Source organism: Tachyglossus aculeatus, chromosome X4 (genome assembly GCF_015852505.1).
Source record: "Tachyglossus aculeatus isolate mTacAcu1 chromosome X4, mTacAcu1.pri, whole genome shotgun sequence".
NCBI classification, from domain to species: domain Eukaryota; kingdom Metazoa; phylum Chordata; class Mammalia; order Monotremata; family Tachyglossidae; genus Tachyglossus; species Tachyglossus aculeatus.
Genome location: NC_052098.1, coordinates 33,660,874 through 33,687,112, shown reverse-complemented (window position 1 = coordinate 33,687,112; position 26,239 = coordinate 33,660,874). Strand labels below are relative to the sequence as shown.

General features: G+C 43.8%; 1 protein-coding gene across 3 annotated transcripts in view; it reads right to left on the bottom strand.

Moving 5' to 3' along the window:
- The window catches only part of MOB3B (MOB kinase activator 3B), a 188,046-nt gene that overhangs the window by 110,941 nt on the left and 50,866 nt on the right, over nucleotides 1-26,239 (bottom strand). For all 3 annotated transcript variants that reach the window (XR_005456601.1, XR_005456602.1, XM_038769698.1), the window contains exon 2: nucleotides 21,860-22,470. Coding sequence is in view for 1 of the 3 variants with exons in the window: in XM_038769698.1 (XP_038625626.1) it covers nucleotides 21,860-22,277 (418 nt within the window). In the remaining 2 variants the exon portion in view is untranslated. The remainder of the gene's footprint in view (nucleotides 1-21,859; nucleotides 22,471-26,239) is intronic.

The window sequence follows — 26,239 nt, the reverse complement described above, 5'->3', positions numbered from 1 at the left end:
TAGTGGGGTACCTGTTTAAATGGGGATAGAAGCTATCATGAATGGGATTGGTTGCTGAAGCTTTTGTGTTGACCTCTACATTTATAGCCATCTTATGTGCAGATTCTCCAGCCATTTCTTTCTTCCTCTGCCTTTCTCTTCTCTTGGGTTAGCTGCCTTTGGGCCATTCCATTGCTTGTGAGTTGCTGTATATTCTGATGATGCCTCCCAGAAGGCAACTGTGATTCATTGGGATGCAATATCTGCCCTACCTCCTACTTAGACTGTGGCCCCAATGCACGACAGGGATTGTGTCCGACCTGATTGTCTTACATCTACCCCAGCACTTAGAACAGCACTTGGCACATAGTATTCATTCGACTGTATTTATTGAACATTTACTGTGTGCGGAACACTGTATTAAGCACTGGGGAGAGTACAATACAACAATAAGCAGACATCCCCTGCCCACAAGGAGTTTACAATCTAGAGAATAAGTTTACAAAGCACTTAAATACAATAATAATGTAATTGTTATGTAATTTGTTGTTTTGAAAAAGAGATTACATCTAACCACTAAATAAAAACAGAGCAAGTCCCTAAACCCTTTCATCCTAGCTCCTTGTTTGTCTATTGAGAACAGTCTCTGAAGAATGATCCTATTCAACCTCTTCTCTATCTTAATATGGGGATCTAGAACCAGTGCAACAGAGACCTCAGATGAATCCTGAGGCTAGTAGAAGAGGAAGTTTATCATCTGCCATGGAACTTAAAGGTTGGTGCCCCCAAGCAAGCAACTCATCTAGCAATAATAATGATGGCATTTATTAAGCGCTTACTGTGTGAAAAGCACTGTTCTAAGTGCTGGGGCGGTTACAAGGTGATCAAGTTGCCCCACGGGGGGCTCCCAGTCTTCATCCCCATTTTACAGATGAAGCAACTGAGGCACAGAGAAGTGAAGTGACTTGCCCAAAGTCACATAGCTGACAATTGGCGGAGCCAGGATTTGAACCCATGACCCCTGACTCCAAAGCCCGTGCTCTTTCTACAGAGCCATGCTGCTTCTAGGTCTACTCAAGATTAACAGAAGAATAAGCAAATTGTTAAGAGTGTTTGCACTTATTGGGGAGTAAAAGGAATGTGAGCAATTAACTTCATAAAAGTTGTTATGTGTTCTGGGAAGCTGGTTGCTATGTCTTGAGCTTAAGGTGCTTGTTTACCATACTTGAGCATTGTTTTCCTTTCTCAAGAAACTGCTTGCCCCTTGTTCTCTCTCAGGGCTATTTGAGGTTTTTTGAGGTTTTTTTTTGTTTTGGTTTTTTTGTTTGTTTAGAACTGGAGACAGATGGCATCTAGGCTGAAAGGTGTCCATGAGAATATCTTGACCATAAGAAATCATTTCATGGATAATAACAGAAAACTAATGGGGAGAGTTAGATTCCACACTTCAAGTGAACAATCTAGTTTAAGTAGGATGTGAAAAACCTACAAGTGCACTGAGAAGGCAAGTGACTTGCCCAAGATTGCACAGCAAGCAAGTGTTCTCCCTCCTGCTTAGACTGTGAGTCTCATGTGGGGCAGGGACTGTGTCTGACCTAATTAAGATGCACCTACCTTAGGACAATGTTTGACACACAGTAAGTGCCTTAATAAATACCATTTTAAAAAATGGCAGAGCCAGAACTAGAGCACAGGCTCCCTGACTCCTCGCTCCATGCTCTACCCATGAGGCCAAACTGCCTCCTAATAATAATAATGGCATTTATTAAGTGCTTACTATGTGCAAAGCACTTTTCTAAGTGCTGGGGAGGTTACATTCCTATTGAATGACCTGAAATACTTTAGGTACAGCTCTACGTTATTTTAGCCCGGGATACCTGAATACATTTTGCCATATGGTTTGCTGCATATGAACCTCAGAAGATGGGTGTTTGTGGAAGAAAGCATCTCTAATTAACAAAGGGAGAAAGTTTGGAGATCTATTTTTTTTTGTATCTTTCTTCAGTGCTACTTTTTGGTATTGGGAAAAAATATTGTAAATAGGAAGGAAAAAGGAAAAACAGGAAAAAATTTAAATTAAGTGTTTACTGTTAGCGTGAACTTTAAAGCCACTATATCCTGCACACCTTTAAGAAAGTCAGTTGAAATACTGTCTGATAAGTTTGAGACCCATAACCTTATTTTTGTGCCATAAACATGCTGCATCTTAAATAAATGTGACAGTGGACCTGATTAAGTATGATATTATTTCAGGTGCTACAGGTGTGGGTTTCACACCTTTATTACATCCTCTAGTCCCAGGGCTCTCTCCAACAGCTGGCCCTTTTCAGGAGTCAGCTGCCTGACTCTGTTTACTTTCAGAAGGACCCCAGATTGGGAGATACAAGGCTTTGATGTTAATATCTTAGTCACTTGGGGAAAGTGAAAGAAAGTGGGAACAGCCACGGGTTGTTGAACTGTGTCCAACCTGATTAGCTTGTATCTACCCCAGCACTTAGTGGAGTGGCTGCATAGAGTAAGCACTTAATACCACAAAAACAAACACCCCCCCCTCTAAAATAAACAAAGAGACTGAGAACGTTGCCACTGGGAGAACTGCCAGGTTTTTATCACTCGGAGTCTATCCTGCAGTTTGATCTTCTTTAGACTTTAGTTGGGTGAAGGGGGGAGGGGAGAGGACAGGGTTCAGGAAGAGCAGTGGAAGGGAGTTTTGCAAGGCACTGGGAGCACCAGGAAAAGCAGGGGGACCGGTGGTCGATCCAGGGGAAAAGGTGGCTGGTTTCTTTCTTACTGCACCCAGGCTCAGCCCATGCCATTCAGCCCTACCACTCCATGTCCCCATTCTCTTTCCCAGTTCTCCATGCCAGCCCCAAGCTGTTGGAAGGCAAGGGTGCGGTAGGCGTGGAGGGGATGGACCAGGTCAGGATGGGTCCAGTTGCCTTTCCAATCACCCATTAAGGAATGAAGGTCATGTGAGTGAGGAGCCAGTTTTGGGGTAAGGAAGTTGGGGAACCAGTTGGGAGGAAGGCATCCTGAAGCGGTCCTGAGGAAAAATGCTGGGAGCTGGAGGAAGGTACTTGGCCTGAGATTTCCTGAGGTAAGGGGAAAAGGAGTTAGGAGTGCCACTTCCTCCTCCTCTGGGCTCCTGCCCCTATCTGCCCCAGCCCTGCCAACTCCATTCCATCCTCTTGCTTCTGCCAGATCAAGTCTCATTTCTGTTTCTAACACAAGACTAAATATACTGGGGCTAGAGGAGAAAGCAGGGTCTGTTGCAGCAGGGTGAGGAGGATGGGAGTATTGGGGGAGAAACAGACTGCTCTTTCCCTGAGCTGACTCCCAGTCTCCCCAGCAAAAGCTCATTCTTGGTGGTCATGTCACCTTTCCAATCCCCCATTCCTGCTGCTCCTGCACTCTGATCCTCACCTGGCCCTCACACTCTGCTCCCTAAGAATTTTGGATCACAGGAGCAGAGTTCCTCCTTCCCACTCAGTCTTCTGGTCACAGCCCCTTGTTCACCGTGGCTTGGACACCGATCTCTGACTCCTCTGCTTCCCTGAGGGGTCAGGGTTCACCTTCCCAACTCCAGATACTGCAGATGGAGCTGCTAGGAGTGGGCTTTTTTCTGCCACTTCTTTAATCTCTTTTTTTTTCTCCCATTTGACAGTGAAGCTTGGTAAGACAAAAATTATTTCCTGTGCCAGGGGGCAATTGCTCAAATACCTGCCATTGCTTTTTTCAAGTCTGGTGACTTAGTTCTGAGTTTGGGTTTAGGATATATGCATTTGTATTAGCATGCCCTGATGCGACTGCATCAGCTGTATATCAAACAGCCCCCAGGTGCAATGAGGCAATCTTGGACTATTATAAAATGAGTTCAGAGGTCACTGAAGCTATGTCTAGAATGCAAATTGGGATAGTTCAGATTTGGGATCAGTCCACTCCTACATCTATGATCATTCTCTGGCCAATGTGGGACCCGTGGTCCTGGCCATGTTGAGGACATACACGCCTTGTGTTGGCGTGTTTAATGTTTTTGCCTCCTTGACTCTCATTCCTTACACAGTTTTCACTCAAAAAGATCCACTCCTGTCTTGATATCAGTATGTCGTGCAGTTCTATACTCTGCAATTGACTCCCTGTTTTCAGTTGGGATGCACCGCTGCCTGAGGTTTTATTTTACCAGGTCCTTAAAATTCTTCCTATGCCCTTCTTGCTTTCAGTTTCCCAATTTCAGTTCTCCATACAGCAGCTGTTTGGGCATCCCACTGTAGCTTATTTTTCTCACGTGCCCCACCTAAGTAGCTGAGTTATGGCGAGCATAGCTTTGATGCTAAGATATATTTTTTAAATATAACATATTTTAGAGACCATACATAGTACATACAGATTTTCTTTTAGAAATCTTTTCTGAAGAGATGAACCAGAGGAGTGGGCTTAGTGACCTTGGTGCATGCAAGAAGTTTCAACTGTTTTTTTGCATTTCAGAATAGGAGATCTAAAACAGGTTTGCATCACTGAAAATTCTCATGATTATTATTAAACTCGCTGTGAGCATGGAATGTGTCTACCAACTCTATTATATTGTACTCTACAGTGTTCTGCACAGTAAGTACTCAATAAATATGATTAAGCATTTACTATGTGTCAAGCACTGTTCTAAGCTCTTGATAAGTACACATTAAACAGGCTGGACACAGTTCCTGTCTCACATGGGGCTCACAGTCTAGATAAGAGGGAAAACAGTTAATAAATATCAATTTTATGGATGAGGAAACTGAGGTATAGAGAAGTTAAGTGACTTCCCCATGTGTACAGAGCAGGCAATTGGAGGACCTGGGATTAGAACCCAGATTCTCAGACTTCCAGGACTGTGCTCTTTCATATGCTGCTTCTCATATGGCATATGATCAAAGAAACATTGGCCTACAGGTAAATTAATTTTCACTTTGTGGCCTCTGATTTATTTTGCCCCTATAAATTGTTAGTTGCACCCCTGCCTTTCCTCAATTTCATTTCTCATTGTTACTTAGTACCAATGTAGCCCAACCAGTCAGTCAAATGATTGAGCACCTCCTAGGTGCAAAGCACTGTAATAAGTGCTTGGCAGAGTACAACAGAAGCAAGACATACATTCCCTTCCCTCAAAGCATTTAAAATCTAATTGGGGAGGCTGACAGACTAAAATTATTTAGAAATAATGTGAGGAAGAGGAAAAACAGCAAGGTAAGATAGGAGGGTGAGCTGATTGAGTGCTTTAAAGCCAATGGTTAGTAGGAGTTTCTGTTTGATGTGAAGGTGGGTGGGCAATCACTGGAGGCTCTTGAGGAGTGGGGAGATGTGGACTGACTGGGTTTTCAGAAAAATGATGGTAGTTGAAGCCATGGGAGCAAATGAGCTCTCCAAGGGAATGGATGTAGAGGAGCAAATGAGTTCTCCAAGGTTGTGGGTGTAGATGGAGAATAGAAGGGGACCCAGAACTGAGCCTTGAAGGACATCCATAGTTAGAAGGTGGGAGGCAGAGGAGGAGCCCTTAAAAGAGACTGAGTGGCCAGAAAGGTAGGAGGAGAACCAGGAGAGGATAGTGTCAATGAAGCTCAGGTTAGAGAATGTTTCCAGAAGAAGTGGGTGGTCTACAGTTTTGAAGGCAACAGAGAGGACAAGGAGGATTAATATGGAGTAGAGTGTTGGATTGGCAAGGAGGAGGTCATTGGTGACTTTAGAGAGGGCAGTTTCCATGAAGTGAATGGGATGGAAGCCAGATTGGAGGGGGTCAAAGAGAGAATTGGAGGAGAGGATGTGGAGGCAGCAAGTGTAGACAATCAAGGAGTTTAGAGAGGAACTGAAGGAGGGAGAAGGGATGATAAATGGAGGGAACTATGGGTCAAGGGAGGATTTTTTTTAAGGTAGGGGTTACATGAGCATCTTTAAAATTGGTGAGGTAGAAGCCATTGGAAAATGAATGGTTGAAAATGGCAGTCAGGCAGAGAAGAAGGAGGGATTTGGGTCAGACATGCAGGCAACTGTGGACTAAACTGATATCAATACTCTCAGTCTTATAACTTTTGTTAGCCACTGACATTTGTGCTACTCCAGCTATTTTAACAAGAGATGAGGACCTGAACCACCTTCAATCAATCAATAACATTTATTAAGCCCTTACTGTATGTCAAACATTGTCCTAAACTGGGACTACACTCCAACTGATGTGCTCTATAAAATCTTCCCCATCAGCCACCCTCTCCTTAATCCAGGAGTGAATTTTAAAATGGCCACTGAGCATGCACAGGGATCAGGCAGCAAGGATGGCGATCCAATGCCTGATCCTGTGATCCTGCGCATGTGTGGAGACAATTGGGAGAAGGTCCACTGTCAGGTTCACTGCCTCAATCTGGCCCAGCCTGAAGTCCCCTATTACCAAAAATTCAAAAGAAGCCCTAAACCTTTTTTATACTATTTATGGCTAAATCACTCAACTGTAGCTTTATCTTTTTTACTTTGCTTTTTAATTGCAGTCAGAAAGCCCAATTTACTGTGACTTTCTTCAGTCTTGTCAGAGAATTGAACATTACAGAGCAGTCTATAGTTGAAAATAGATGAAAAATAGATGAAAATCAGAATGTGGTTCAAAGTTAGTGAGGGGGAAAGAAGGAGGAAAAGCTTCAATGACTGAAAATCATTAAGACCCCAGCAATCACAGGTGTGTTTGGGTGCATTTTGTGCTAATTGGAAAGCTCCAAACCAATCAGTGGTATCTATTGAGCATTATGTGCAGAGTACTGTTTAAGCACTTCAGAGTATAACTTGTTAGTAGACATTTTCCTGCTTATAAAGAGACTGCAGTCTAGAGGAGGAGACAGACATAAATAAATAAATTATGGATATGTACATAAGTGGTTTGGGGTTGATGGTAGGGTGATTATAAAATGCTTAATGGTCATAGATTCAAGTAATAAGCAAAGCAGAAGGATTAGGTTGTAGGGGGAAATAACGGCTTAGTAGAAGGCCACTTGTTGGAGGTGTGATTTCAGTAAGGCTTTGAAGGTCAGGGGAGTGGCAGACTGTATATGAAGGGGGAGGAAGTTTCAGGCTAGAGGGAGGATGTGGACAATGGTTTGGCAGCAACATAGATGAAATTGAGGTATAGTGAATAGGTTGGCATTAGACCAGTGAATAGTGTGGGCAGGGCTGTAGTAGAAAATCAACAAGATAAGCTAGGTGGGAGCATGCTGACTGAATGCTTTAGAGCCAGTGGTAAGGAGTTTCTCTTTGATGTGAAGGTGGATGGGCAGCCACTGGAGAGTCTTGAGGAGTGGGAAGATGTGACAATGGTTTTTCAGAAAAATGATCCAGATAGCAGAGTATATAGTAAAACACCAGATACCCCATCCAAAATATTAGAATTGACCCTGTTTTAATGGCTGAATTGTTTTTAATATCTGAAAATTTTGATGTTTGAAAATTAGAGAGGTGAGAGCTTATGCTGCTAATTAAAATTGTAATTGGACATTTTGGATTTTTAGTTTGAGCAAATAGGGCCTAAGTGCTTCAAAACAGTAAAAATTCTCTTAGTGAGACTGCTCTAGAATAAAGCCAATCTGATCAAGTTGTTTACAGCCTGCTCTTCTTCACGTACCTCATGGTCATTTAAGGTCAGTGCCCACACTGAGCATACTCTCAATAACTGAATCATAATCATCAGTGGTATTTATTGAGCACATACTGAATATGAAGCACTATACTGGGAACTTTGGAGGGATCAAAAGAAGCAAGACACATAATCACTGCCCAGGGCAGTAGAATCAGTTTTCCTATGAGGATTGTGTTCTCTCAAAAGCACCAAGAAGCAGGGTGGCCTAGTGGAAAGAGCATTAACTTCTGAGTCAGGGGATCAGGGTTCTAATTCTCATTCTGCCACTTGTTTGCTATGTGACCCTGGGTAATTCACTTGACTTCTCTGTGCTTCAGTTACCTCACCTGTAAAATTCAGATTAATACTGAGAGCCTCATATTATTATTATTATTTCTTATGGTATTTGTTAAGTGCTTACTATTTGTTAAGCACTTACTATGTGCCTAGCACTGTTCTGAGCACTGGGGTAGATACAAGGTAATCAGGTCATCCCACATGGGACTCACAGCCTTAATCCCCATTTTACAGATAAGGGAACTGAGGCACAGAGAAGTTAAGTGACTTGCCCAAAGTCACACAGCTGACAAGTGGTGGAGGAGGGATTAGAACCCATGACCTCTGACTCCCAAGCCCGGGCTCTTTCCAGTAAGCCATGCTGCTTCCCACATGTCTCATGTGGGACATGAACTGTATTCAACCTGATTAGCTTGTATCTATCCCAGCGCTTAGTACAGTCTAAGTAAGCACTTAACGCATACCTTAAAAAAAAAGATACATTCCTCCAATCACATGCCTCCTGACCCTGAAAATATGGTTACCACTTGGGAGACTATGAAGATGGAATGTCAAATAAACCTTCCCCAAATGGTCACCCACTGTGCACAAGCAGGGCAAAAGGGATGGGGTGGGACTGGCACTGAGCTACAGACCCTGTAGCCCATCCCTCCATACTTAAATTTAAGAAAAATAAGATTTTGTTGCTAAAAATGCTTTGCATTCCATGAACATAAGCCAAACAAATGCACCTTGTTCATTTAGAGGAAGTTAATCATCTTTATGTCCTAAAAACCTTAGGAGGGAGGTTGTTTATCTCATTTTACAGAAATTGAGGCATAAGGAAGTAGACAGTAAACTTCCAAGGAGTTGAGAAGCAGTGTGGCTTAGTGGAAAGAGCACAGGCCTGGGAGTCAAATGACCTGGGTTCTAGCTCTTTCACTTGACTGCTGTGGGACCATGGGCAAGTCACTAAACTTCTTCGTGCCTCAGTTCCCTGCAAAATGGAGATTCAATACCAGTTCTCCCTCCCACTTAGACTCTGAGCTCCGTGTGGGTCAGGGACTTGATTAACTTCTATCCACTCCAGTGCTCAATAGAGCTCATGGCCATAGCAAGTGCTTAACAAATAGTACAATTATTATTATAGGAGAATGACCTACTCTTGCATCATCCTTATTCACATTTGTGTCTGTTAAATCCTTTTGAGTAACCATGACAACTTCAAATCCCCCAATTAGGCATTAGAATGGTGCTAAGGCCAGAGTTTTCATTATTTCTGCCTCAGTCTTTACCTGAAATGGGGATGCTATTAGTACTAAAGAAGAGGAACCAATATTTATTATTGAAGTTGCCGCCTGAATTTGAGAGTGGTTCAGTAGGCCCGTTTAATTCAGGGGCATCTGCTGCTTCTTAACAATGGGAACTGAGCGGGATGGGGGTGGGGGCCTGGATGCAGAATAGACTTTAGAGGATGCAGAAGAGGAAGCCACAACATCTGTTTGAAATTCCCCCATCTTAGCAAAAGCCTCCAGTCTGTCCTCTGGAATCGAAGTGATCTGCTGTTTTAACATCACTACCAGAACAGATGGAAGCTTTTATTTCCCCCATTTTTCATTAGCAGAGATCAACAACTGTTTACATCCTTTAATGCTGAGATAAAGGCAAAGACCACACATCTGTCTGTACTCCCTGCTCTGACTGGGCCACAAGGAGGAGAGATGAAGTTTAACAGCCTTAAGCTCCAAGAAGGAGAAAAGGAAATATGCATGGCATTCAAAGTAGAAAATGCCTAACATGAACTCACTATTTTCATTAGCCAAGCATCTGCAAAGAGTGCTTTCTTTTATGTTACCCTTCAGAGACCACTCCGTAATTTCCATGACAATAACTCACTACAGTAACAAAGATCAGAGTAAAGAAAACAAGGCTTCAGTCAGGAGGAGAACTAGGAGGAAAAGGAGAAAAATTGTGAGAGAAAGTTGTTCCCTAAATTATCTTCAGCCCGCAGTAGCAATAACACAGATTACCTTTAGCAAATTTGGGATTTATTTTGATTAGGAAGTTGGCATCAGAAGTGTTTTACTCTACAAGAAAAATATTTTACACTGCAAAAACAAAAAATGTCATTCTCTCCAGGGAAAAGGACAGGGGGACAAGAAATACACAAGTGATTTGACTGATGAATGATTCATTGTGTTACCATACTATCTACTTCTAGAGGGTAAGTACCATGTCTCCACTTCTCAGAAGAATCGATAAATAGTATTTATTGAATGCTTGCTGTATACAGTGCACGGTGCTAAGTGCTTGGGAGAATACAAAAAAAATCAGTAGATACAATCCCTGCTTTCTCAAGGAGCTTCCAGTCTAGTGGGGGAGAGAGATGTGAAAATAAACTACACAGGAAGCAGCAGAGTAGAAGGATATGTACATAAGTGCTTTGGGGGTGGAGTATCAAAGTGTTTAGTGGATACAGACAACTGTATAGGGAGTGCAGAATGGAAGGAGAATAGAGTGGAGAGGTTAGTCAGGGGAGGCTTCTTGGAGGAGATATGATTTTAGTAGGGCTTTGTAAAATCCTTGCAGGGATGCCTTGATTATTATTCAGGCTTATTGTTAATAGAAATAATAATAAGCTCTTACTAAGCACCAAAGCACTAAGCACTCAATAAATGCCACAATGAATGAATGAGCCAAGCACTGGGGAAGATACAGGGTAATCAGTCCCTGTCCCATGTGGGGCTCACTAAGAGATAATAATAATAATAATGATAGCATTTAGTAAGTGATTACTATATACAAAGCACTGTTCTAAGCGCTGGGGAGGTTACAAGGTGATCAGGTTGTCCCACAGGGGGCTCACAGTCTTAATCTCCATTTTACAGATGAGGTAACAGGCACAGAGAAGTGAAGTAATTTGCCCAAAGTCACACAGCTGGCAATTGGTGGAGCCGGGATTTGAACGCATGACCTTGGACGCCAAAGCCCGTGCTCTTCCACTGAGTCACGCTGCTTCTCTAGAAGTACCAGGTGAGAGCTGGTGATTAAATCCTCATTTTACAGATGTGGAAATTGAGACACAGAGAGGTTACTGTGGTAACTCAAGGTCACACAGTAGGTCAACTGCAGAGCTGGGGCTAAACATGTGTTGCCTGACTCCCAGTCCCTTCCTCTTTCCCCTAGGCCATGCTGCCTCACTTCTTTTATATGTTTCTCCAGAACCTAGTGAAGTACTTTGCACACTGTAGGTCCTCCTCAATACTTTTGTTACTAGTACTCCAATCCTTAACACATTCCCAAGGATCCATCACTACTTCCCTCTGGAATGAAAGAAACAGGATGTCTCTAGAGGACTGATGCAGGTAGTGGGTATGGTAAAATTATACTTTCAATCAATCCTTTTTTTTTTAAAAAAAAAGGTATCTGTTAAGGACTTACTCTGTGCCTCACACCATTCTAAGCACTGAGGAAGATGCGCGTTAATCAGATTGCACACGGACCATGTCCCATGTGGGCCCACACTCTTAATTCCCATTTTACAGATCAATCAATCAATCGTATTTATTGAGCGCTTACTATGTGCAGAGCACTGTACTAAGCGCTTAGTACAGATGAAGTAACTGAGGCACAGAGAAGTGACTTCCCAAGATCACACAGAAGATGAGTGGCAGAACTGGGACTAGAACCCAGGTCCTTTGATTCCCAGGACTGTGCTCTTTCCACTAGGCCACACTGCTTACTTTCACCACAGGATTGCCTGTGTGTATATAGGGTCACAGCAGCTAAGAAGGTTGATCTGGTAGGTGAAATAAGCTGATGGGTATCAGTCCCCTTCAAGCCAACTAAAGTTTATAGCAGCTGCAGCCATGAGTAAAAGGCTTGATTGCTATGAATGGATGCACAAAATAGTGCATTTAATAAACCACCATGTGACAGACAATGCTGGAAAATGAGTTCTCTCTTCTACAAAATTAAATGACAAGGGGAATGATCCATCCATCAATCAACAGTATTTATGGAGTGCTTACTGAAACAGCTCCATAGAAGGCTGGGTAGGCAAAATATGCCCAACCAGTCAGATGCAACTGGCCAAGTGATTCACTCCAGCCCACAGGTTGGGTCCAGCTTGCCAGTGGATTGGTGGTAGAAGTGTCTTTACTTTCGTTCAGATAGTCCTGAATTGGCTCTGATCCTTCTACGAATGCATCACACATTGCCCAGAGCTGCTGTAGATAGTAGGGGCTGAAGTACAAGGGGGTTACTTCCAGAGTAGATTCAGAACTCTTTATAATAATAAGGATGGTATTTGTTAAATGCTTACTGTGTGCCAAACACTTTTCTAAGCACTGTTCTAAGTTCTAGCACTGTTCAGAATTGCTACAGATAAGTAGACACCTTTCCACCTCTTCAAATCCTTCCCCAAGCCCTCTATCCCCTTCCTTTACTTTGACAGCTTGAGAAATTTATGAACATTCAGCATAAGGTTTGGAAAGGGTATTAAATAATCCACCAAACCTAAATAATGATCAATTCCTGAGGAAAAAAAAATTAGGATGCTTCAGTTTGGACAGATGAAGACTGAGGAGATGTAACTGAAGCTTAGAAAAGTCATGAATGGTATGGGCAGAGAGAATGCAGATTTATTGTAGTTGTTCACCAGATACCACAGCCCCAGGAAAAGGGGGCACCCACTGAAGCTTGGAAGTAGTAGGTTCAAAACAAACCAAAGGAAACCCTTTATCCTAAAGGGGGTGGCAAGCATGTGACACACATTCACATTGTAAGTTGCACAGGAGAGTTAATACCTTAGTTTTACAGAGTGTTTTTTATTCCAATCGTCACTCTATAGCACTTGGCTGATTGGGTAAGGAGGTCTCTAATCATTTACACAACTTCTTAGGTCAAGTCATCTGCGGAGAGCAACTGTGGAATGAATACCTGTCTCCAGAACTTGAAAAGAACTATTTATTGAGTTGGAAGGGTTTTCAGAAGTGGAAGCATATGCCTATGTCATTGTTGTGCTTCCAGCACAGCTGCTTCAAATAAACTGAATAGGACTGGGCCTCCTATACCCCACTGGTGATGGGAGAATGGATGAAAAAGAGGTACCCCCAGCTGTGACATGTCTAGCCATACCGTTATGAAGCAGCAGTCTCAGTACCTTAAGTAACTCAAGGCAGCCAGATTTACTAAGCAATTTCTAGAGTCCTTATCTATCAAATGCTTTCTGGATTTCCCCAGAAATGGCAACTGTGAAGTGCCTTGATAGCTGCACAAGCTGATCTTTCACCTTCCTTTTGAAGATAGTGATGAGGATGACTTCTTGGAAATCCTGTGGCATCTCTTCGGTGGTGAAGAACATCTTGCGTAACTGTTTAAATTCTGGGTTCCCTCCATGCCTGTAAACCTCAAGGGGTATGTTATGGGGTTACGGTGCTTTGCCATTTTTTATGGCTCAAACCGCTGTGGTGACTGCCTCAGTACTTGGTACAAGTGCCATGTCTCTGCATATAGGTTTTCTAGGAATGGTAGGGCCTCATCTGCAATAGCAGATGTGTTTAGGAAAAAATTTAAACTGTTGCCATTTCTTCAGGATCCTTTCCTTGTCAATGATGAAGATAGATCAAGATCTAGGGTCAGACACAGACCCTCCCTCACACAGAGTTTGCAATCTAAGGTAAAGAGAATGGGTATCAGAGTATCTGTTGAGCACTCTGCTCCATGAGTGGCTCATATGATTCAAGCATCCTTAAGATCCTTCTGCCACACTCTGATGCTGTCAGTATGGTGCCACTGGGGTGATCGTGGGTGCCTCCAGGATGTTTTCCTTTCATTTTCAGGTGGAAGATGGTGTTTGACACATTTCTCTTTAGTCAGACAACCCCACGTGGTCTGAGGTCATCATGCCCCATTTAGTCTCCGTACCCAAAATATCTTTCCTTGACACACAAATTGACATCCTCAACACCACCCTCCCTACTGAACTCAACTCGCTACATCCCCTAACCCTTTGTTGATCTTATACCGCTAGCCCACAGCCTTGGGGTCACTGTCCACAGTCTGCTTCCTTGTGCACAAGTCACAGAGCGCTGCTGGTGGAAATCCAGACATCAGGACCACCTCATCCATCTCAAGCTTATCTTCACCTGCTTTGACCCTGCCTTCTCCTCCACCCAGCAACACTATTTCTCCATCCTTACCGACTTCCATGCCTATTGCCCTTGCCAGTTGTTTTGGACATTTAACTCCCTCCTCAAATCCCCTGCTCCTCCCCCAACCCCTTGCCCGTGATGACTTGGCCACCTACTTTATTGATAAAATTAAAACCATCAGGCATGATCTCCCTAAAGTATTTCCTGCTCCTCTCCAGTCCCTCCCTCCCCCTGCCTCTTCTTTCATTCTCCAGTCTTTCCCAGCAGTATCTTAAGAGATCTCCTGCATCCTTTCAAAATCCACCCCTTCCAACTGCACCTCCTACCCCATCCCCAGTGGCTTCTTCCTCACTGCTTTCAAACATGCTCATGTTTCCCCTATCCCAAAAAACCCTCCCTTGACCCCATGGCTCCACCCATTATTGCCTCATCTCCCTCCTTCCTTTCCCCACTAAACTCCGTGGGAGAGTTGCCTACAACTTGCTGCCTCCGCTTCCTCTGCTCCAATTCTTTCCTTGACCCCTTCCAATCTGGCTTCCAACCCCGTTATTCCACAGAAACCGCTCTCCTCTCCTCCTTGCCAAATCCAATGACCTCTACTCCACCCTTCTAATCCTCCTTGACCTCCCAGTCACCTTTGACACTGTGTACCACCTTCTTCTCCTGGAAACATCATCTAACCTTCACACAGTGTCCTCTCCTGGCTCTTCTCTTATCTCTCTGGCCATTCATTCTCAGTCTCTTTCGCAGGCTCCTCTTCTGCTTCCCACGCCCTAACTGTGGGAGTTCCTCAAGACTCAGTTCTGCATCCCCTTCTGTTATCCATCTACACCCCTTTCCTTGGAGAATATATTCACTCCCGTAGCTTTTACTACCACCTCCATTCAGATGATTCCCACACCTACACCCCCAGCCCTGATCTCTCTCCTTTTCTGCAGTCTTGTATTTCTTTCTGCCTTCCGGACATCTCTACTTGGGTGTTCCACCAACACGTCAAACTTAACATGTCCAAAGCAGAACTCCTCATCTTCCCACTCAAGCCCTATCTTTTACCTCTTGACTTTCCCATTACTGTAGACAATACCACCATCCTTCCTGTTTCACAAGCCCATAACCTTGGCATTATCCTCAACTCATTTCTTACTCAAGTCACATATTCAATGTCAACAAATCCTGTCAGTTCTACCCAAACAACTAAAATCCACCCTTTCTTCTCCATCCAAACTGTTACTATGCTGATCCAAGCACTTACCCTGTTGTGCCTTAATTACTGCATCTGCCTTCTTGCTCACCCCACTCCAGTCCATACTTCACTCTGCTGGACCATTTTTATTAAAAAAAAAAACCAAAAAACTTCAGTCCACGTTTTCCCACTTCTCAAAAACCTCCAGTGGTTGCCTATCCACCTCTGCACCAACCAGAAACTCCTTTCCATAGGCTTTACAGCACTCAATCAGCTCATAGCCTCCTTGCTAATTTCCTACTACAACCCAGCAAGCTCAATTTGCTCCTCTAATTCATTCATTCAATCATATTTATTGAGCGCTTACTGTGTGCAGAGCACTGTACTGTGCTTGGGAAGTACAAATCGGCAACAGATATAGACAGTCCCTACCCAACAATGGGCTCACAGTCTAGAAGGGGGAGACAGGCAACAAAACAAAACAAGTAGACAGGGGTCAATACCATCAGAATAAATAGAATTATAGCTATATACACATCATTAATAAAATGAATAGAATAAACATGTACAAATAAAACAGAGTAATAAATATGTACAAATATACACCAGTGCTGTGGGGAGGGGAAGGGGGTAGGGCAGAGGGACCGAGTTGGGGTGATGGGGAGGAGGAGCAGAGGATAAGAGGGGGGCTCAGTGTGGAAAGGCCTCCTGGAGGAGGTGAGCTCTCAATAGGGCTCTGAAGCGGGGAAGAGACCTGGTTTGGCAGATTCATTCATTCAATCGCATTCACTGACGCCAACCTACTCCTTGATGTCATATGTCTCACTGTTGACCCTTTGCCCACATTCTCCCTATGGCCTAGAACTCCCTCATAATAATAATAACTATGGCATTTATTAAGCACTTACTACGTGCAAAGCACTGTTCTAAGCGCTGGGGAGGTTACAAGGTGATCAAATTGTCCCAGAGGGGGCTCACAGTCTTAATCCCCATTTTACAGATGAGGTAACTGAGGCCCAGAGAAGTGAAGTGACTTGCCCAATGTCACACAGCTGGCAATTGGCAGAGTCGGGATTTGAACTCATGACCTCTGACTCCAAAGCCCGGGCTCTTTCCACCGAGCCACGGTAATCTCCCCATCCTTCGTATCCAACAGACCATCTTTATCCCCCACCTTCAAAGCCTTGTTAAAACCACATCTCCTCCAGAAGGCCTTCCCCAACTAATCCCTCATTTCCCCTACTCCCTCTCCCTCCTGTGTCACCTTTGCACTTGGATTTGTATCCTTTATGCACTGGATATTTACCCCACCCTCAGTACTACAGCACTTGCGTAGACATTCATAACGTATTTTAATGTCTGCCTCCCCACTTAGAGCGTAAATGCCTTGTAGGCAAGGAGCATGTCTACCAGCTCTGTTATATTGTACTCTCCCAAGAACTTAGTACAGTGCTCTGCATACAGTAAGCACTCAATAGATACAATAGATTCCTTGATGACCTTTTTACAGATTTGGACATTGCTACAAAGACAAGCATTATAAAAACTCATAATTAGTTTACTGAATACTGGTACTTAAACATTTGTAAAAACAGGCTTTCTTCATTGACGTTTGTCATTGTGGGGGGGGGCGTATGTACTAGTCATGGCACACAAATTGTTCAAGGGCATGATATGGTCACATAAACCTTGGGGCTGATTTAGAAGACCAATTACTAATGACTGTCTGATTGCAAAACCAACTCCTGATAGCTGAAGAGGGTAGTAGTTGCAACAGTTTTTACTGAGCATACGCTGGACCCAGTGCACTTAGTGGTTTCCAGAACCAGACTGTGCTGTCCTTCATCAAATAGTCTAGTTTGACATAGCACTGCAATACTGACTCTGTATCTGATGTTACAAGTGCTGTTCTTTCTATTTTCACCACCCCATAACACCCTTATTTTCCATGGCATGCTGGGTCATTTTCTTAGTCTTATTTCTTGAACTATGTATTTGCACTATGAGTATACAGCTACTGATAAGTCCAGTGTGATTTGGTTGAGGCGGACAATTTTGATACTTTTTCTAGTCCCCTTGTCCATTCCGGATGAGCACCGTATGCCTAAATAGGGTTGTTCAGTCATCCTGTAAAACAGTGGTGTTGCTCCTTCAATGATCAATATCCTGGGTTGCCTACTTGCATTGGATTTTTTTTAAGGTTACAGTGGCTTACATCCAGTAGCACATGCACTTTTTTCAGTAATGGAGATGGAGTGGGCTAATACACACCCTCTTGCCGGGGGCCCCCAGCAGAACAACAGTATGTATTGTGAGCCTGTGATTCGGGTAAAGGTCCAGCCTGTGGAGCGTACAACAGAATATCTCTGTGAGCCCTCTCAGCAACAGACCCTGCTATACACTCATCCAGTTTGAACATTGCTCGAGTGAGACACTCGCATCCGCTGTACAAATTGTTGCAATCTTCCTTGGGAAACCAAGTGCGATTGTGTCTCTGAAACAATACCTCCATGAGTCCTCCCAACAGCAGACTCTCCCTGTCTCCCTAACTAATTTGTACAGTGGTTATCAGTGAGGCATTTGCTTTCTTGGAACAGAGTATTGGCGACGGGAAGGGGTACAGTGTGACAGTGGCCAGTTGTAAATAGAAAAGGAGTGGGAATGAAAACAAGGAAAATATGTGGGGTTCGTGTATGTGGTCTAGCACCCTACACTCCATAATAATAATAATTATGCTACTTGTTAAGTGCTCACTATGTGCCAAGCACTGTTCTAAGCACTGGGGTAGCTACAACTTGATCAGGTTGGATGCAGTCCCTTTCCCACATGGGGCTCACACTCTTAATCCCCATTTTACAGATGAGGTAACTGAGACCCGGAGAAGTTAAGTGACTTACCCAAGGTCACACAGCAAACGTGGCAGACCCGGGATTAGAACTCAGCTCTTTCTGACTCCTGGGCCCTTGCTCTATCCACTAAGCCACACTGCTTCTTGCTCCATATAAGCCACAGTCTATATAAGTTAGGAGGCTAAGGTTAGAGGAACCACACTTCTCCCAGAAAACTCTATTTTTATAGAGAGAAGCAGCATGGCCTATTGGATAAAGTATGAACTTGGGAGTCAGAAGGGCCTGGGTTCTAATCCTGGCTCTGCCACTTGTCTGCTGTGTGACCTTGGGCAAGTCACTGAACTTCTCTATGCCTCAATTCCCTCACCTGTAAAATGGGAATTAAGACTGTGAGCTCTATGTGGGACAGGGACTGTGTCCAACCAGATTATCATTCGTTCATTCAATTGTATTTATTGAGTGCTTACTGTGTGCAGAGCACTGTACTAAGCAATTATCTTGTATCTACCCAGCACTTAGAATAGTGCCTGGCACATAGTAAGCACTTAACAAAATATCACAATTATTATTATTGTCATCATTAAATAGAAGCCAGTGGAAGAACATAGAGTTTTAACACAAGCAAACACAAGAAGATGGCTTTCCTCTTTTGCTTGCTGTCTCCTGCTACCTGGATCTGTTCAAATTATGTACACTTCAACAGCACACCTATTTCTATTTTCTCCATTTCTAATTATAGTGTCAAGGGAATAAAAATCCAAACATACAACAGAGGAGAAAACATTTATTCTGCAGGATTGATCCACCTGGCACTATCTTTCTATTACATTCAGTCACTGACTAATTATAATCATTCTCCTGGTTACAATAATAATAATAACTGTGGTATTTGTTAAGCATTTACTATGTGCCAAGCACTGGCATAGATACAAGAAAATCAGGTCCCACGTAGGGTTCGCAGTCTAAGCAGGAGGGAGAACAGGTATTGAATCCCCATTTTGCAGATGAGGGAACACAGAGAAGTTAAGTGACTTGCCTAAAGTCCCACAGCAGACATGTGGCAGAGCCAGAATTAGAACCCAGGCCCCCTGGTTCCCAGGACTGTACTCTTTCCACTAGGCCACTAATTAGAGGATGGTTATTTCAAACCTGATATTTTCTTGAGCAAATTTGCCTGGCAACAGAAAGTGCAATGGCAATACTGTCCACAACACACAAGATTTTTGCTAAAGGGATTTGAGCAAGGGGACTGAGAAAGGCAGGAAGTCCATTTCTCAGAGGAATATTGCCACTGCCATTACTGTAAGGATTTGGAATCAATAGCGAAGCATAAACTTAGCCCAAGGCTTTGAAAAAAATAATATCATCAAATAATTTTAATTTTCAGGCCCAAAGACATTTATATGCCTAAAATCTTGCACTTGGATTTGTACCCCTTACTCATTCCACCCTCAGCCCCGCAATACTTATGTACATATCCATAATTTATTTTAAGGCCTGTCTCCCCCTCTAGACTATAAGCTCCTTATGGGTAGGGAACATGCCTACCAACTCTGATATATTGTACCCTCCCAAGCACTTACTACAGTGCTCTGTACACGGTGTGCACTCAAACACAATTGATTGATCTTTTAAGGAAACTTAAAATTTGCTTACTCTTTCCTCAAAGACCAGATTATATGCCCTGCACAAAGACTTGCTCATTGTTAGTGATTGATAAAAGAGTTAAAACTGGTAAAGAAAATGACCCATGAAACTCTGGAACAAGGCTCTTAGAAATGTCAATGAAAGAGCAAATGTACAGAAACCTAGAGAAAGAGAAATCACTACCACTTCAGGATACTAAAGACATAACATCAAACTTTCTTTGAACCCTGCTTTCTTCCTGCTGTGCCATGAAGTTAAGGAATTTGGATTACTCAGATTGTACCTCTTGCATTAAATTAATAGGCAGTGAGGGAAGATGAAGGAGTGAGACAAGTCAGGGCAAGACAGGGACTTTCAAAAGATTCATCTGTCAGCCGAATACAGTACTCTCTTTCAAGTTATTCCACCAAGAGTCCAAATACTAGTTACTCTTATCAATTTACCCAACTCATCAGCAAACCTAACCCCAACACCTCTCACCACTCACTCACGGCTTGTAAATACTCTCTATGCTACACTCATTAAACAAAAGAACAAAGCAGAATAGGGGGCCCTGTTGCAGTACTCCCCTTCCAAACTATGCTTTGACCTGATTTCTGACAGGACATATGCTACATTAGGCTGTGTTTGGGACCTGATAGGAGTTCATTTTCAAGAATTCCAAAAGGAACGACTCATTCAGTTTCAAAACAACATCTGAGGAATCAGTAAATATCAGTGTTTTAAAATAATGTTGACAACCAATAAAATAATCTTGACGGGCATATATGGGAGGCAGAACTGTGAACAAAGGGGATCAGAGACATAGTGAGGCTTTTCAAATCTTTCCTTTCTGAAGGACTATATTTCCCAGAATTCTTTGGTAGACTGAAACCACCTTGGAAGGAAGTGAGTTGGTGAGGAGAAGCTTAGGCCATCAATGGTTTAGGCAGAGGTCTTAAGATCTTTCCCTCTTCAAAAGGGGTTTTCACTCTATATCTTCCAGACAGTTAGTAGCAGCCTTTGGGGAGTTGAGAGATTGGTATTGTAGGGGTGAAGCCATTTGTTTCGGAAGCTCTGCCAGGAGAGGAGCCAAGAAGTTAGCTCTAATTTTTAAGTCACTGCTGGCAGGACTCTGCTCCCCAGTTGGTCCCAAAGCCCAGTAGGATTCCTCTCCCTTCCAGCAGGCTCCAGAGTCAGACTGGATGCTGCCTTAACTCCCGGCCCAACTTGCCCCAACAGCTTGGTGAGTAGTCTGGGGCCCAGGTAAGTGAGTGCCTGGGCTCGGAAGGTGCAGTGATGGCTCAAACTCCACAGCGATGACTTTCAGAGTCACTGAGCTGCTCCTAAGGTTGGGATTGCTGTCCTTTGCTACCAAGCTCCAAGGTCAGCTGGAGGTTTGGTGAGCCCCACCTGGGGCTTCTAGGGCGAGGGTGAGAGAGGGAAGAGAGGGAGAGGAGAAGCCACACCTCCTCAAAGCTCCACCTGAAGTTCCTCCCCCGCCACAAATCAGAAAGAAAAGTTGGCATTCCTGATTGTAGGAACTAGAATTTAGATTCATTCTTTTCTTCCCTCAATATTACATTAGAATTCACAAAGCTATGACTACTGAATGTGGTCTGAAAACATATGGGATAAGAATGAATTTTTTCCATAGTGCTTCAGGTTTTAGCAATGACTGATCTCCTTTGACAAAATGCCACCTGGATGGCAGCTATTATTTTGGGATGGGGAACAATGATGTGCATGATTTTGAAGAACACAAAAATCTAACAGCTGCTAAAATTGATTAATAAAAAAACATTTTTAATGGTATCCTTAAGAATCTAGAAGGCCACTTTTTTGGTGCTTTTACAAATGCAGACCCAGTAGCTACGATAATCAGTGTCCTAGATGTACCCAGTTTCCTCCGAGAGTCATCCTCCCATTGAAAGGGACTCAGTTTCGGGCACAAAAATCCTTCCACACTAATAAGCTGGCATCCCTGGTGCTCCACCCTTTAAGTGGTGTGCTTAAGAAGCTTACTGGGATGAAAAGGTTTAGGATTCAGCACCTGCACTGATCATCAGGAGACACTGCAGCCACCAAACAAAGGAATATTGGGAAGTACCCTCCCAAAATCTAGAAAGAGGAAAGTATGAACACACAAAAAACTGTGACTTACCCACGCTGGTAGGGAATATGTCCTCATTGTTGATCTGCACCTCAATCCAGTCCATGAGCAGGTTCATGTACTGGGGTGCTGGCAATGCAGTAGGCTTCTTGTACTTGAGGTCATCCTGCCACCGGTACTCATATTTGGGGCCCCCAGACATGACAGGGCAGGTCCTCTCAGTGCAGAACTCACAGATGGTCCCATAGATTAGGTTGATCCGGTTGAAGAAATCCACCACGTGAACTGCCACCCAGTCATTCTGGTCTTCCCCATTAGGCAGCTGTACTGCAGCCTTCAGGTCCACACCCGAGTTCAGTGAGGCCTGCGCTCGCTTGTGGAGCTCAAACCTCTGGGTGCCGGGTTCAAATTTGCGCTTGGGCCGAAAGGTCTTGTCCTTATTAAAAACCTGCTTCAGCGCTATTGACATTGTCTTCTTGTTCTCCTGGCTTTTCTTGCAGTTGGCAAAAAGGCACCAGGAACTGTTGGATGAGATATCCCAGCCCAAAAGAGTTTTCCACTGCCAGCCCTCTGGCCCCAGCCTTGCGGCTGCAGCGTCCAATCACTTCTAAAAAGCCCCTTTGCTCTTCTTCTTGAAAGCCTTCCCGGCAGCCCTCATGGTCCTAAACACAGAGGGGAAGAGTATACATTACTGTATAGCTGGCAGTCAATCTACTTAACTACCAACATGTAATAATAATAATTATGGCATTTGTTAAGTGCTTGCTATGTCCCAGGCACTGTACTAAGCGCTGGGGTGGATAAAAGCAAATCAGGTTGGACAAAGTCCCTGTCCCATGTGGGGTTCATAGTCTCAACCCCCATTTTACAGATGAGGGAACTGAGGCCCAGAGAAATGAAGTGACTTGCCCCAGGTCACACAGCGGACAAGTGGCAGAGCCGGGATTAGAACTCATGACCTTCTGATTCCCAGGCCCATGCTCTATCCACTCTGCCATGCTGCTTCTGGTTTAGCCATGACTATGGGTCCCGCATTGGCCTTTTCAGTCACACACGCACTTGTGGGTGAACTTCACCATCAGTGGGGGCTTCTTCGATTATGAAAGATAAATTACACATCTACTTAACTACTCTGCCACCATCAACTTTTTCAAGAGTAGTCTCCTATCTAGGGTGGACGGCTGTCCTATCTTATACCAGACAACCGAGTTTTCAGTTGCTCTGTTCCCAATCCAGTAGCAATATGATGCCAGATGTGTTTATTTCCTTTTTATAACCTCTCAGCACCAAGCCATTTTCCCATCTGGCTCCTGCCAACGAGTTCCATGACTCAGACATGGCGCCATAGTTCGCCTGGACCTGGGAGGGAACTATGGAGCAAGTGAAGGGGGAAGGGTGGGGCCTTGGTCCCTCCAGTGATTGCGTGAAATTGGTGTACCTCTGCAAAATGACATTTGTGAAGCCATAACCCATGCTCGTATAATGTATGTGACCTCACATGTCTTCTTTTCCACTATTCCCAAATGACAACAATAATAATGGTATTTGTTAAGCGCTTACTATGTGCAAAGCACTGTTCTAAGCACTGGGGGGGGGATACAAGGTAATCAGGTTGTCCCACATGTGGCTCACAATCTCAATTCCCATTTTACAGATGAGGTAACTGAGGCACAAAGAAGTTAAGTGACTTGCCCAAAATCACACAGCTGATAAGTGGCAGAGCCGGGATTCGAACCCATGACCTGACACCCAAGCCCAGGCTCTTTCCACTGAGCCATGCTGCTTCTCTGACAGCAAAAGTTAATTGGGCGGGTGGGTGGAGATGGTGTTGAAGGGTGAACCTGGTGAATTTACACTGCGTAGGCAAACAATCTAGCTAATAATTTCAAAGTCAAGAACAAAAACAGCTTTTCTTCAGTGGTCTGTTATTTCCCCTTGATTTGGGATAACTGCCTCAGATTTCTACTTAACTTACCTGTGGAGGCAAAGCTCAGTGAACATTTAGCTATCTAGGGCCACCATTGATAAATGTTTCAATTTAGAAAATCCTCTCATTCTCCCAAGCAAAATTTCTAGCCTTGCCCCATCAAGCAGCGACTCCTGACCACTGGCCTCGAGACCCTCCACCAGTTCTCACCTCCACAGTTTTTGGAGCTGGATTCTCAGACTTGCTCATTCCAGAGTTCTTTTAAGACCCACGAGTTTCTAATCAGGGCTGAAAAGACCCGAAATAATGGATTTCTGACCTATTAGTTCTCTGAACTGGAAACTACATTGGAGGGGTCAAGGAGAGAATTGGAGGAGAGAAAGTGGAGGCAGTGGATATAGACAACTCCCTCAAAGGGTTTGGAGAGACACTGTAGGAGTGAGGTTCTGATGATAACTGGAGGGAGCTAACAATCTAGCAGGGGTGACAGTCACTAAAATAAGTTTCAGATTGAAGGAAGAAGGAAACGGGGATAGTGCTTTCACAGGGTACGTACAATTTGTACGTAAGTTTTGCAGGTTGTATATACAGGTGCTCAGGTAGCACAGAAATGTTTAAGTAGCAACTGGGAAGCAAAAAACTTGGGGTGATTAGAAATTAATCATGGAGGCCACCTGGAGAAGATGAGATTTTTTTTAGAAGGGCTTTGAGGATGGGAGAGCAGTGGTCTGTCAGATTTGAAGTGGGAGGGTGTTCTAGACCAGATGGAGGACATGGGCAAGAGATTGGTGGTGAGAGATAAGGACAAGGCACAGTGAGTATATTAGCTTGAGCTGAACCAAGGGAGTGACAGTGTATGTAGTGGAAGAAGAGAGTGGAATATAGGAGGGAGAGAGCAGGTTGTGTGCCTTGAAGCACTGATTGAATGCCCTAAAGTCATGGACAATTTCTCAGCACAGGATGCCAGATTGGTAGCATCTGTACAAACTATCCCTTAAATTCTCAAGTTGCTCTGTTCTCAGAACTGGTATTACATAATCCTCCTACAGTATGTTAATGCCACTGTTTTCTCTGTATAACAGAGTTACAAGGAGTTACATGTCAACCTTAGAAATGATTAAACAAAAGCCTGCTTGCATACCAAACCAACATGTCTACCCAGCACCTATAATGAGGGAGCTTGAAGAAAGAGCACTCAATCAGAAAAGGCTCCTCTAACTCAATGATAATAATTGTGGTATTTGTTAAGTGCTTACTAGATGTCAAATGTTGTACTACGCGCTAGAGTAGAAACTATATAAGCAGACTGGAAACAAATATGGACTCCTAGTCAAAGAGGGAGGCAGAACAAGGATTTAATCCCCATTTTACAGATGAGGAAATTGAGGCACAGAGAATTGAAGTGACTTGTTTAAGGTCACCCAGCAGCCCATGCTCTTTCCACTAGGCCAGGCTCCTCCCTGTGTGACTTGTCCAAGGTCACAAAAGAGGCTTATTACTAGAACCCTTGAGGCCTCCTTCTTCTTTTTGTACAACATGTTTATACAGTTCTGTCTTAAACATACTCATGGATCGCTAATGCTCTAATCCTGGCTCTGCCACTTGCCTGCCCTGAGACCTTGGGCAAGTCATTTAACTTCTCTGTGCCTCAGTTTCCTCATCTGTTAAATGGGGCTTCAATATCTATTTTCCCTCCTACTCAGACTGTGAGCCTCTTGTAGGACAGACACTGTGTCCTATCTGATTATCGGGTATCTACCCTAGTGTTTAATACAGAACTTGGCACATAGTAAGCACTTAACAAAAAATATTATAATCACTACTCATCAGAATAAAAAAGCAATGCTATGCTTGAAACAGTATTTCTCACATGTAGCCTCCCTTGGGGTCCATAAAGTCATGAAGGAATTCCTTGTGACCTCAGTGGCCCGCAAGCCTGCTGCTGCTGCCTCATTTTCAGTGAGAAATCTTTTTGGAAAATGGCCATGAAATGACTCACCGCTGGCCATAAAGCAAGGTGCTCCTTAATTAAAAGGGGCCAATAAAGCAACCTCAGTTGTTGAGCGTAACCAGGGGAGGAGAACGGGGGAAAAGTAGGATAAGGAGAAGGGAGAAGAGGAGCAAAGAAGGAAAAGGAAGTGGAGGAGAAAGTGGAAGAGGAGGCACCGTACTGACAGGAAACTCAGGAAGAAAAGTAGGATGAGAGTAAGGAATAATGGAGGAAGAGAAAAGGAGGAGGAATGCAGACTGAGAACTAAAGAGCAGGAGATAGTCTGTGTTTGTCTTTCTATCTTGGGATGCTCCTCCAGCTCAGCTTAAGACTGTGCAATTAAAGGTGATTTCCTCAAGGGGGGGAGGGAGGGAGAGAAAGAAGGAGAGAAGGGCAGAGGGAGAGAGGGGGTCCACCTGTGAGAAGCAGCACCTGTGGAGGACCTGGGATGGGGACACAATGGCTCTGAAGCAAGAAAAATACTCTAGAAAAGAAGTTTCAACAGCTTCCAGTC